General features: G+C 46.5%; 1 protein-coding gene and 1 long non-coding RNA gene across 2 annotated transcripts in view; one reads left to right on the forward strand and one right to left on the reverse strand.

Annotated features, from left to right (window-relative positions):
* LOC142557149 (prolyl 4-hydroxylase subunit alpha-2-like) overlaps window positions 1–6,012 on the forward strand; it is a 40,630-nt gene extending 34,618 nt beyond the window's left edge. Inside the window, exons 14-16 of the mRNA XM_075668802.1 lie at window positions 154–222; window positions 1,504–1,600; window positions 5,783–6,012. Of these exons, the coding sequence (XP_075524917.1) occupies window positions 154–222; window positions 1,504–1,600; window positions 5,783–5,871 (255 nt within the window). The 3' untranslated portion in view covers window positions 5,872–6,012. The remainder of the gene's footprint in view (window positions 1–153; window positions 223–1,503; window positions 1,601–5,782) is intronic.
* Window positions 1–8,787, reverse strand: part of LOC142557150 (uncharacterized) — a 76,482-nt gene extending 67,695 nt beyond the window's left edge. The window contains exon 1 of the long non-coding RNA XR_012822729.1: window positions 8,328–8,787. This is a non-coding gene — a long non-coding RNA (uncharacterized LOC142557150). The remainder of the gene's footprint in view (window positions 1–8,327) is intronic.
* Window positions 8,788–11,518: the final 2,731 nt, after the last annotated feature.

Genomic DNA, 11,518 nt, shown 5'->3' on the forward strand with positions numbered 1-11,518 from the left:
GTACAGTATATGAGCGCTTAGTTTATGAGTGGTACCTCCGAAACGCGCTCGCTTCTTTTGGTCAATCCAATTCGTGGTGAAACTATTACGTGTTAGTTGTGGTATTCATCATATCGTGCTTGCGCTATGCTCAGCATGCTTTGCTCTTTGCAGCTAAGTGATGTCGAAGAAGGAGGGGCGACCGTGTTCCCACATCTCGGCGTGCGGTTAACGCCCAAAAAGGTGAGACTACGCCAGAGGGCACGTCGACTATTTGCAACGCGCTGAAAAGCATCCTATAGGCAGTGCGGGCCGTGGTATGCTTGGAGGAATTTATTAATTCGTTCTTCGTTCGTAGGAGCCGTTTCCCATTGGGCCTCTCGCCTCGGCTATAATAACTTGTCGAACATATCACATTTCATGGCGCCTGCTGTTATGAACGGCTCCGCCGTGAGGAAGTCACTTTTGCCTGAAAATCTCAACACAGTCAAACGCCTTTACAACGATGCACTTGAGACCTCCGAAATCCTTTTTTTTTTATCTAAGTCACTTCGCTGTACGGATCGCGCACCGTCCCCATTGGAATAGAGCATGTTAAGCACGCTCAGCCGATCGTCATCAACAGCGACATTATCGTTAGTCGTCACGCCCGCTGCTGTTTTGCAATGCAACAGGCGGAATAGGGATTGAGCGATTCCTGGAGCTGTGCAGTATAACTGGAACACTCGCTGTCATTGGTATGCGCGTCAAGCGGGTCGCTGGTTCAGCACAATGCGTTGGCGGGCTGGTTGGTGCGAATCCACGAATACTTTGTTTCGCGCAAAACGACAGGCACAAGAAAGGCGACCAGGACAAGGCGCCTTGTCCTGGTCGTCTTTCTTGTGCCTGTCGTTTTGCGCTAAACAAAATATTCATGCCGTCGCTGGTGCTAGCACTGGCCATAGCCCGGCGGCGGCTGAGCAGGACACCGGCGGCGCCCCGCTACGTGCCGTTCGCTGTAAAACAACGAGTTCAACGAACTCGCACTTTGTACACGCAAATTCGTTCTACAAGGATGGCGAATTGTACGAGTTGGAACCAAGAGAGAGAGAGAGAAACAGGGCAAACTCTGTCCTTCAAATAAAGTTGAGAGAAGTTGAACGACAGAGCTTGTACCGCTTTTTTTCTGTCTTCGTTTTGCCTTGCGCTGCTATCAAGGATAAACTTGCAGTGTCTTCCCTGTGGAGGCGTTCGAAATACATATGAGTGATATGGCCGTTCGGTCGGCAAGTATGGAGTATTTCGCTATGCAGGCGATTTTTTCCACGCGCAATGAAAGACAAGGAGCAATTGGGAAGAAGGAAGAAGAAATGTAACAAGGCTACAGTTCAAGAATAAAAAAACAGGTTTGGTACACCGCTGCAAATTTTGCATTTCTGTACGTGAACAAGTCTGTTCTTTGTGAAACTGACCCAGGCCAGCTTTCTCGACTGTTTTATTCGTTCGCTTCTCTCTTTTTTTTTTTTTTGTCCTCTTTTATTTCAGGGAAACGCAGCCTTCTGGTGGAACCTGAACGCGGACGGTGAGGGGGAACAGCTGACAAAACACGGAGGTTGTCCCGTCCTGTATGGTTCTAAGTGGAGTAAGTGACTAACTTGCTGTTAGCGAACTGCCTGGCTTTTCCTAATGCCAGTTCAATATTCATGTAATAAAATATAGAATAACCATGTATCTGTATATCTGAGATAGCTGTTTTCAGATTGCTTGTTTCAAGCCCATTGCATCGTTTACAGAATCCTATAACGTTGATTACTAGAATATCATATTGTATACTGAGGGGGGGGGGGGGGGGGTCAGACCACAAAGAAGGCATAGAAGATGAAGAAGGTGTTCCTTGTGTTCTGTCTGTGCGCTGCCCGTTTCAGTATTCAGTATGCGCGCCATAGCAACTTGCTCAACCATCGACTTTACTGAACTTCATTCTTAGAAGAGAAACCCAAGTCCGAATTTCCACTCATGTCGATTTCGCACCGAAACCCCCATTTCGGCACGTCAGGGTGACGCCATTGATTTTAAAGTGTCGTTTCTCGCATTTGGGCCCGTTATGCATCAGAAAAAGTCCTGGAAACGTGCCAATTTTAGTATTTCGCTCTCTCCATTGTAGCATATAGAATATCTTTAGCGACACAATAATTACCTCTAGTCGAGCAGACACCGTCAAAATCTACGACGTAACGGCTAGCTGGCGCAGAAATTTCAAGGATGGCGTCTCCTTCATCTGTCTTTAGTTTTTGCGTCCCTTTGCGTCCCTTAGCAAGACTCCTCTCTCCATGAGAGAAGCTCGAGGGGCTTTTCAAGTATTCTGGAAATGTAATTTGCTAATAGAGCACACTCAAGTAATTTTTTATTTTTGTTTTGTCTTTGATGTTGAGCTAAAAGCTGAGGGTGTTGATGGGGTGTCCAGCGTCGGGTCGCATAAGCAGTGCTGTGGCCATGCGACATTTCAGCGCAAACCGTACAGTAACGCAATAATCCTTGTAGATAGAGAAAGAGGCACTATTAAAGTGCGACTGGAGATGACGTTTACCTAGTCATGTGCTTAACATACTGCTCCAAGTAACAGAGAAGTGATACATGAAATGAAGGGTTTGTACACAAAATCTTTGACGTCATGGAGAGCGGGTGCAAGAACCACCAAACGGCTTTCACCACCCTTCTTTCGTTTTCCCGTTTATACTTGTTGACCAAGATCCTTTTGAAGGCATTAGTGACATTTTAGTATTGTAGAACGTCGCTTTACTAATGCAGCTTAAATTATTTTTATTGTTAGTGTCCCTTTAAGAGTAGGGCGAAAGGTAAGAACAAACAGCACGGAGTGATAACTTCAAATGGCTCATGCCGATCACACCGACGCACAATTTATACAGTTCGCAAGTCGCCGATGGCGCATATCCTTTGTCTCACCGCTCCGTACTGTATCTTTCGTGTTGCTCGTTGTGTGCCATTCCGTTTAATTGTGTCTTAGTTTTTACGACACATGTAAATTCCACTCAGGATAATGGGCTCTGGTTCCACGCGTTCTACAATAAAGCAGGTTATTTCACTAGTTATAAGTCCTTAAGGCGAGGGCCAAACAGCAACAGTTTCTTTTTCAACTGGAAACACGCGTTCTCTTTTGCGTTGGCGACCCGCGATACAAAACCCTTGCATGGGTTCGCGAATAGCAATTTTTGAGACCGAATCGAATATGAATTAAATAGTGTCAGAAGCAAATCATACCGAACACTGAATACTTTTTTGATCGTTTTTGAATAAGGAACTGCCGTTACCACGACCGATCTTCTTTCCGAGTATAATCTCAGCGTTAGCAAGATTTTGTCATTCATTGCACGTTATGAAGCGTTGCTCATGAAAAGTTCACCATGGCCTAGCGGCTATGGTATTGCGCTGCTAAGCACGAGGTTGTTCCCCGTGGCCTAGCAGCCACAGTGAACTTGCGCTGCTAAGCACGAGGTTGCGGGATCGAATCCCGTTCGCGGCAGCCGCATTTCGATGGGGACGAAATACAAAAACGTCCGTGTCCCGTGCATTGGGGGCCCGTTAAGGAAACCCAGGTGGTCACATTATTTGAGTCTCACATTACGGCGTGCCTCATAATCAAATCGTGCTTTGGCACGTAACACCCTAGAATTCAATTAAATTAGAAGTTCAAATGAAGCATTAGTAGCAGTCAAACAATTTATTCGAATTGTCGGGGCTCATTAGTGAGTGCGAATAACATAGTGGTACAGCCGGAATTCTGGCTCCCTGAGTGGCCTCCTATAGAGTGCTGCACTATGTAACTTCTGGCGCTCTGTGTCTGATCTGGCCGCCGAGATGAAGTTGATCGTACGGTTTGAGATTTGGAAAACTATTAAAGAATATTCGTAATTACGAATAGAGACTACTCAATTCGAAGATCAAATCAATTATGGCAATATTGGAATTCTTATTCGAAAGTTTCAAATATTTGCACAACCCCACGTCAGAAAGCTTTAGCACGAATCGGGCCTGCATCCTAGTCCGCCGTCATGGTTGACATAGGCAGAGTGTTTCGAAAGTGAGACATTCCTGGAAATCTGAAATGCGAGAAGATGCAGAGGTTCGAGGGTCAAAAGCCTGATGATAAAAGAATACACCACGTTGATAAACACTAAGCTACTCCAAACATTGCTAAGCGATCCGCGTGGCGATGTTTTGTTAGCCATATATACCGAGCAGGTTTGACACTCAATTCTTTTCTCATTACTGCTGATTCATTATGCTACTTTGATACATTGATTGGAACGAGCTACAGTGATTTGTGCGATGTCTGCGGCAGCAAAGAGAAGGTCAGGTGTTAATTGTGCCACTGTCTTAAAATGCACACGCACAAACAGACACTCTCCAATTCATTGCGATGACTGGACGATCGGCCGCTGTCCGTGCAGGCGCTACTCGGACACCGTCGCTATCGCTCGTCGGCCCACAAGGCTGTGAAAGCACTTTTGTGTTTGACGAGGGCGACTGGCCCGTGTGAACGCCGGGACTTAAGGTGCAAAAACATGTGCGCGATTTTCGACTGACGGCTACAAGCGACCTCCCGCTTCGATCTGAATTCGCTCTTGCAGCTTGTTATTTACCGTGGCAACAAAACATAAATAGTAACATCAGCCATCGCTTCGTCTCGTCTCAAGCTGAGGACATAGTCTAATTGTTATTGAGGTCAGTTGTTGATTTTGACGCTGTTAGACCTGAAACGCCACCGAGAGCCGCAAGAGTGTTGAGTTTGGCTAACCTAATGACTGCCGTGGGTATGTTAACCAGACAAGCATCTAGTATACCCAACTAGATGCTTGTCTGGTTAGCATCACTTCTCCCTTTCCTTTCTCTTCCTTGATATGTTTAATAATAACAATGAGAAAATGAGGCATCCAACCAATTGTGGCAGTTGCTACAGAGGAAGCTCATACGGGTTCCTCGAGAGAAAAGCCTTGCATGATGAAGAAAAAGATTCGTCCTGGATCGGGACTCGAACCTGGGACCACCGCCTATCCGCCTATCGATAAACCATCGCCATGATAAACCATCGCCATGATCTATTTTCGCCATAACCGCCACGTGGTAATTATAAATTCTGATTCTCGCCAACGTTAAGCGTATTCATTTTCGTGTCGACAAGGTCTTCTGTCTCCATCGCAGGGTTGAAGCTTCCTTGGTGAACATTTAATGTTTTGCCGACAGTGATTGAGAATAATGAGACCCTTGTTTATATCTTCGTTGATGTAGTCTTGCATAGCCACAGCCATTTTTATCTATAGTTCTTTGTGTCGTGCTAATGGCTGATTGAGTGATGCTTTGATTCATTCATTCATTCATTCATTCATTCATTCATTCATTCACTCGCCAACTCACTAAGACTGACAGCTGAGCGAATTTATAATAGAAACTGAACCCCAAAACGATTCGTCACTGTTCATGATGACGAATTGTCCTTCCTTGACTGCGTTTTCTGATAGCGCTAAAACAGTAATATTTCTGTTAGGGGGACGAAACGCGGAATGTCTTCTGATGATTAGCTTTGCCTGAAGCATGAGCAGTTGCACCATGTATGTTTTCTACGCACTTAATGCTTGTTCAATAGATAAGTACTTGTGTCGTTCAGTCACTCCTTGTGTCCGTCTCCAAATTTGGACGCTGTTTTTTCATCGTGAACTCAACCATTTCTTCAATCATTGTCGCGGTTGTCGTGTTGCTATGCAGTTTTGATCAATAACAAAGCGCACCACTCTTTCTTTTGCTGCAGTTGCAAACAAGTGGTTCCACTCCAACAGCAACATGTTCCGGCTCCCCTGCCCACGGATTCGCAGCCAACCTTTGGGTCCGCTCGTCTGACCTCGACCCCAGCAGACGTCGTCGCGGTTCGTGGCGCTCGCGCTACGCCTTCGCCTTAAGTCATGCCAATGAATGTGTGTCACTGTCCGTCTATTTAAATACTCATGACAATAAACTCTATGATGGTTCATACTTCCGTCACGTTTTATTCGGGTGCTCTCCACGAACCTTCGCATTACACCTGTGCGGACAGAGATAGATAAAATGATAAATGAAAGGCAGGAAGATTAACTAGAACTGAGCCCGGTTGGCTACCCTACACTGGAGGAAGGGAAAGGGGAGGGAAATGGCAAATACTTTACCGGTGAACAAGGTGTAGGTACATCCTCCTGTATTGCCTTGTAACTGCCTCCGCCCACCCATCAATTATTTCAAACTCAAATTTGCTTCCTGCTTGATGCCATGCTTCAATGTGCACTTTCACTACGCCCACCTAATTTTGAGAGTATCGTGCTTGATCTCGCGTTTCTGATACTGACAAGATAGGAAGCTAGGACTAGTTGGTGATCGATAACACGAGGACAAAGAAAAGATAAAAGGCACCCAAATCGCTGTCTTTCAGTAAAGTTGCAAAAGTTCCACGTGTGCGCACGCAAGTGCAAAATAATCTAAAGTGCCAAATGGTTGTAATATGGACAATATCACTCCTCAGCAATCACGCAATAAAAAAGGCAAGGGGCACCAGAGAGCAACAGGCTCGCGTCTATAATCTCACTCGATGATAGCGTAATATAAGAGGTGCTAACCAACCAACTACGAAGTTTTCTCGTCTGCATTGCGAACAGTTCGCAACGGTCAAAAATGGGCGCACAGCCGCCCTTGCAGCACTGAATCTCCGGGTGGCGTTGAACCGCTTTGTGCGCACTATTTCGGTCATCTCCTAAACACTCGTTTAGACTTGCCTGTTTACCCGGCTTAACGCATTCCATATGTCAATGGGTCATGTATTCCACAACGCTAAAGCAAGGCTTAAAACACGTCCAGATATTGACGGAAGGCGGGAACAATCCAGCAAAGAAGACAACTGAATTGCCAGCAAGCTGTGTGCTGCTTCTGAGCCGGAGGAAAACGTCGTCTATATGGGAGCATGGCAAGCATGGCCGCTAACGTACAGAAATGACGTAACCGAATACAAAAGGATATTGACGCAACATAACGCTTATATATGCTTAATCTTTGACAAAGCTAGTGGAGTTCCTACACTAGCTTTGTACACATTACAGAAAAAATGTAACTGATAACAATTACTATTACTTTCAAAATTGTGCTCGATTACAACTACCACATACAGCCCAACGAAAGTACATGAGTACAAAACAAAAATCGATTGTTTTGCCGTTACTTTACACAATAATTTTATAAACATTGCACAGATACTGTAAGTAGAACGAGCTGGACTGGAGCTTTCCATGAATCATCTGCGGTTTTTAGCAAGTTCTTTATTCACACTAGGAATTGCTTTTCAAAATTGTCTTCGGTAGTCTTCCCTAGTTTTGTTGTGAAGACATTTGGCAGCGACACAAAAAAAATGCTCAGTGTCCGCACTGGAGAGAAGGGTTGTGCTTTGACGTACAGACACTTTGCTCACAAAGCAGAATACGCCAATACATCAGCATAGCTGTATTCAAGGCGGGGCATGCCGATTCTATGAACTCTAAGAAACATTGAGCCCTTCGCGAGGACTTGTCCAAAATACCGAGATGAAAAGGGCGCTTTGCCTCAAAGCCTGCAAAATAAAGAGTTTCCGCACGCGTGCCTGCAACACCTTGTGTTCCCGGAAGGGTCAGTTATAGCCTGAAGAGAAGCTTGAAGACGTCTTGCATTCCTATGAGAGAGACTGGTTTTGTGGGCGTAAGGTGACAAACCAAAGTGACGTTGTAAGAGACGCTTGATCAGAGTAATTGACGGTCTCGATCACCAAGGTAAGTAAACCCGCCATTTACTGCCGCCCACTACCACCGCCATCACAAAAATTGTGGTTATACTGTTTGCGGCGATTCTCGCAGACTCTACGAAGTGCAGCGCTTCATTGTTGCTGGGGCTAAGGGTAGGCGCACCCGACAGGCCCAGTGAAAAACTGAAGAGTCGCCCTAGGTGATTCCCTAGCATCAGCATCCAAAGAGGCCGTCGACATCGAGCCATATAGAAGCGCCATTTCGATTTGTCGGCCGACATCATGTGGACGTCCCCTTGGCACTCCTCAATCATGTCAATCGTTCGCTATATTTTATTAAACGACTAGTTCTAAATGATGCCAGCAAAGATTCACATTTCTCGAAAATGTTGCAAATCAATAAGGCAACGTATTATGATGCGCCGTATTATTCAGCCTAAATATACTGTTCGTGTGCCAGTATCGATCGTAAAAATGGATTATATGAGTCACGTATACAATACGTCCTAGCTAACGTTAGCCAAGCTGCTCAACAAAAAAAAAATATGCAGATTTCACTTACTGTGGCAATCGAAGTTATGCCAAGCATTTTGCAAACAGCTGGCTGTGACATCGACCCTTCGGCGGCGTGCCTCGGCGGACTCTTTGACTCTCTCGATGACTTCGAGCAGGCGCTCAATTTGTGGAGCTCGGACATGCTGAGGGTCAGAACGAACGTGGACTTGCCCAGCTGCTCGATCACTGCGAACACGTTCCACTTCGTCCGCTCCAAGTAGTACCCCAGTAGTACGCTATCCTCGAGCTGCTCAAGTAAACCTCAAAGGAACGCAATGTCCAAATTGGCGAATTTCTAAACGAAGCTGCGATTTTCCAAGAAATTCTTTGTGAGCGTCAGGAGCCGGCCGGCGTTCACGGAGCGGGAAATTTCATTTTGAATCGCCGTTCGTGTGGAGGAATCCACCGTACGGTGTTCCGCAGCCGACAGTCTCCTTCGACGATCACCGCTCTTTCTTGCTATTTATCACTGGAACAAGCTGCCAAAAGAAATTGCTTCTATACATGATCATGACTCATTTGTAAATCATTTGAAGCGCAGTCCTATGTCGAGTAGAATTTTGTGCCTCTGACGCATTGTAAGTGCATCTACATGCTTGTACTGAGTGTTTTTTTTTTCCATCATGTATGCATTTCTTTCTTTCTTTTTTTCCTTTTTATATGTTCTTGTAGTTGTATTCAGTGGTCTTTACCACGCACGGTGTTCTATATTGCTGTTCCCCCCTAATTGTGTTTGAAATATCCTGTTGTTAACACCTCCCCCCCCCCCCGCCCTATGTAATGCCCGCAAGGGCCTTTAGGGTATCTGAATAAAAAGAAATTCTTACGCGCGCCCGCTAGGTCGGCAAAGGTAGTACGCGAGAATCAAAGGCAAGAGTCGGATGACGGAGCTGGAATGACGACGACGCTGCGAATACGCCGGCAACGGTAAATTATACCCAACAGTTCAAGTTGGTAGGCACCGCCAGCCACAGCGGTGTAGTAGTAGTAGTAGTATAGTAGTAGTATAAGAGGAGGAGGAGGAGGAGGGGATGGAGGACGGACGGATGGACGGACGCACCCGCTCCGTCTCTGACTTGCGATCACGATCGAAAATGATCGCTGCTACCCAGTTCAAGAATTGGTATCGTGTTGGCTAAGCTCTGAGGCCTAAAGTGTACTAAGTAAGTCTGAAGCCAATAATAAAGGCGCCCAATAGGTAGTCAAGGTAGTTGTATAAAACCTTTTTCGGAAAAGTGACTTCTTTATTGGTCCTTTTAGGTAAAGTACGTGCCACGTCCGCCGATTCTGTTCATCAGCAACTCTCAGAACTACATGCGTGGTGCCGACGCTACAGACAAAGATTTGCAAAACTACATGTAAATAAAAAAATTTTTTGCACCATTGGTTCAAACAAGCCTCTTAGGGCGTTACCTCTTCGACTCTTCTTCTTTTTCGTTGTACCTCGTTTTCTAACACGCTGAGCTAGGGGCTGACTACGTCGGTCTCTGGTCACAACTGGAGAGTTCGATCACAACTATGAAACACCTCTTAGCGCCCAGTTAGTACATCCAACAAAAACGATCTGCAGCTCTGAAGTCAACTGCGCTAAACTATTGCGTCCACGCCACACTGGTGAATTCCGCAGAGATCATGGCATCAATATCGAGGCAAACGCCTACCTTAGCATACGTGGGAAGCTAAAATACCAGCGAGCGAGGTGTCAACACACAAGTGGACACGACTTTTCATTCGACGCTCAAGCACACACTTTCGAGACAGTCAAGCAAAGCGCGAAAGTCTGGGCGACCACTTCAAACAGATCGTGGCGTAAATACACCGCACTGTAGGCACAGAAAGAAAGAGAACTGTAAGTGACGAGCGAACTGACGTGACCGGTGGGCACGAAGTCGACATGAGCTTGAATCGCTCGGCGCGAAGGAGGGACGCGCATGCGCGATAACCGAGTGCCAGAGCGCTCCAGCGGGAACACATACTGCGTTAAAATTACAGAAAGTGGATCACTTACGTGTTCGTCGAACCATGGGCCAAAGCCTTGTGTCGTCGATCCAGCCGCTTTCCATCGGTGAACCCGAAACAATGTTGTTTGCCGAACCGTCACCCAAGCCTAAAGCCGTACGGCCGCTTCGCTGGCCTTAAAACCAAGGCCAATCATGCCAGCGTGATCACGTGGCCAAACATGGCGGCACCCGTGCGCCGCTGCTCATGGAGGAAGGAAAAAAACTAATGATTCGCCCGCTCCACCGGAGCCAGTTCACGGAGTGCTGCACCCTGCCGTTCGTTTCAACGGTGCAGTCTAGCGCCCTCTGCACTCTGGCATTCGTTTCAAGAAGTGCCCGAAAGGTGCAGGGCTGGTTCACAAAATTTCGGCACCATCAGAGTTGGTGTGCCAAGTTGGTGCAGCCTTGTTCGTTAGCAGGCATCCCAAATGGCAGCACACGGTATGGTAGTATGCATTGATGGCGTGGAACAAACAATAAACCCATTGACAGCCGAAGACAGTTCTCGGCTGAGGAACGGCCCACAGAACGCAAGGTACGCACTACCCTGGTATGCATTTACCGCACGAGCACTTTAGATGTTATAATACTTGAAGAACTTCAGTCGCTACGGTGGCGCAGTACTACGTGCACATCGCATGTGCGGTACAAAAAAAAATTGTTTTCTGTAGATGAAAAAGGTGGTATGCTGGTTTTCAGCCTCGAGGGAGAGAAGATTAGACTTTATAAGTGCGATATGTATCCCGTGATGCAATAACTTCACGCCGAACAACAATCCGCGCGCGTGTTGGTCGGTGCGCCTTGTGTGTCTGACGTGGCTTTTGATCATGTCCTTTCGTTCGTGCTCGAAAATCTCGGTGGCCGTAAACAAAGTGCGATTTGTTTGGCAGGGTCGCTTAATAAAACATTGTATGGCCTGTCGCGGCAGTCAGGTTGTAATGGGAGCGAAGCAGGCCACACCATGTGCCTTTTTACGCAGCGACTGTACCCAGCGGCCGTGGGCTTGGATTGGACCGGGTGGAATTGAACTGGAGATTGCAATAGTCGTCGACCAGTATGATGTTCTACTTGCACTGATTCACGCACAATCACAAGAGTCCATGTGACCGTCACATTGGGTGACATTGCTCGCAATCTATCAGCTCTCCTTTGCAGCTACCTTATAAGACTACAAAAACTAGCCGTGTCATGTACAGGA

This window comes from Dermacentor variabilis, chromosome 9 (genome assembly GCF_050947875.1).
Source record: "Dermacentor variabilis isolate Ectoservices chromosome 9, ASM5094787v1, whole genome shotgun sequence".
NCBI classification, from domain to species: Eukaryota; Metazoa; Arthropoda; class Arachnida; order Ixodida; family Ixodidae; genus Dermacentor; species Dermacentor variabilis.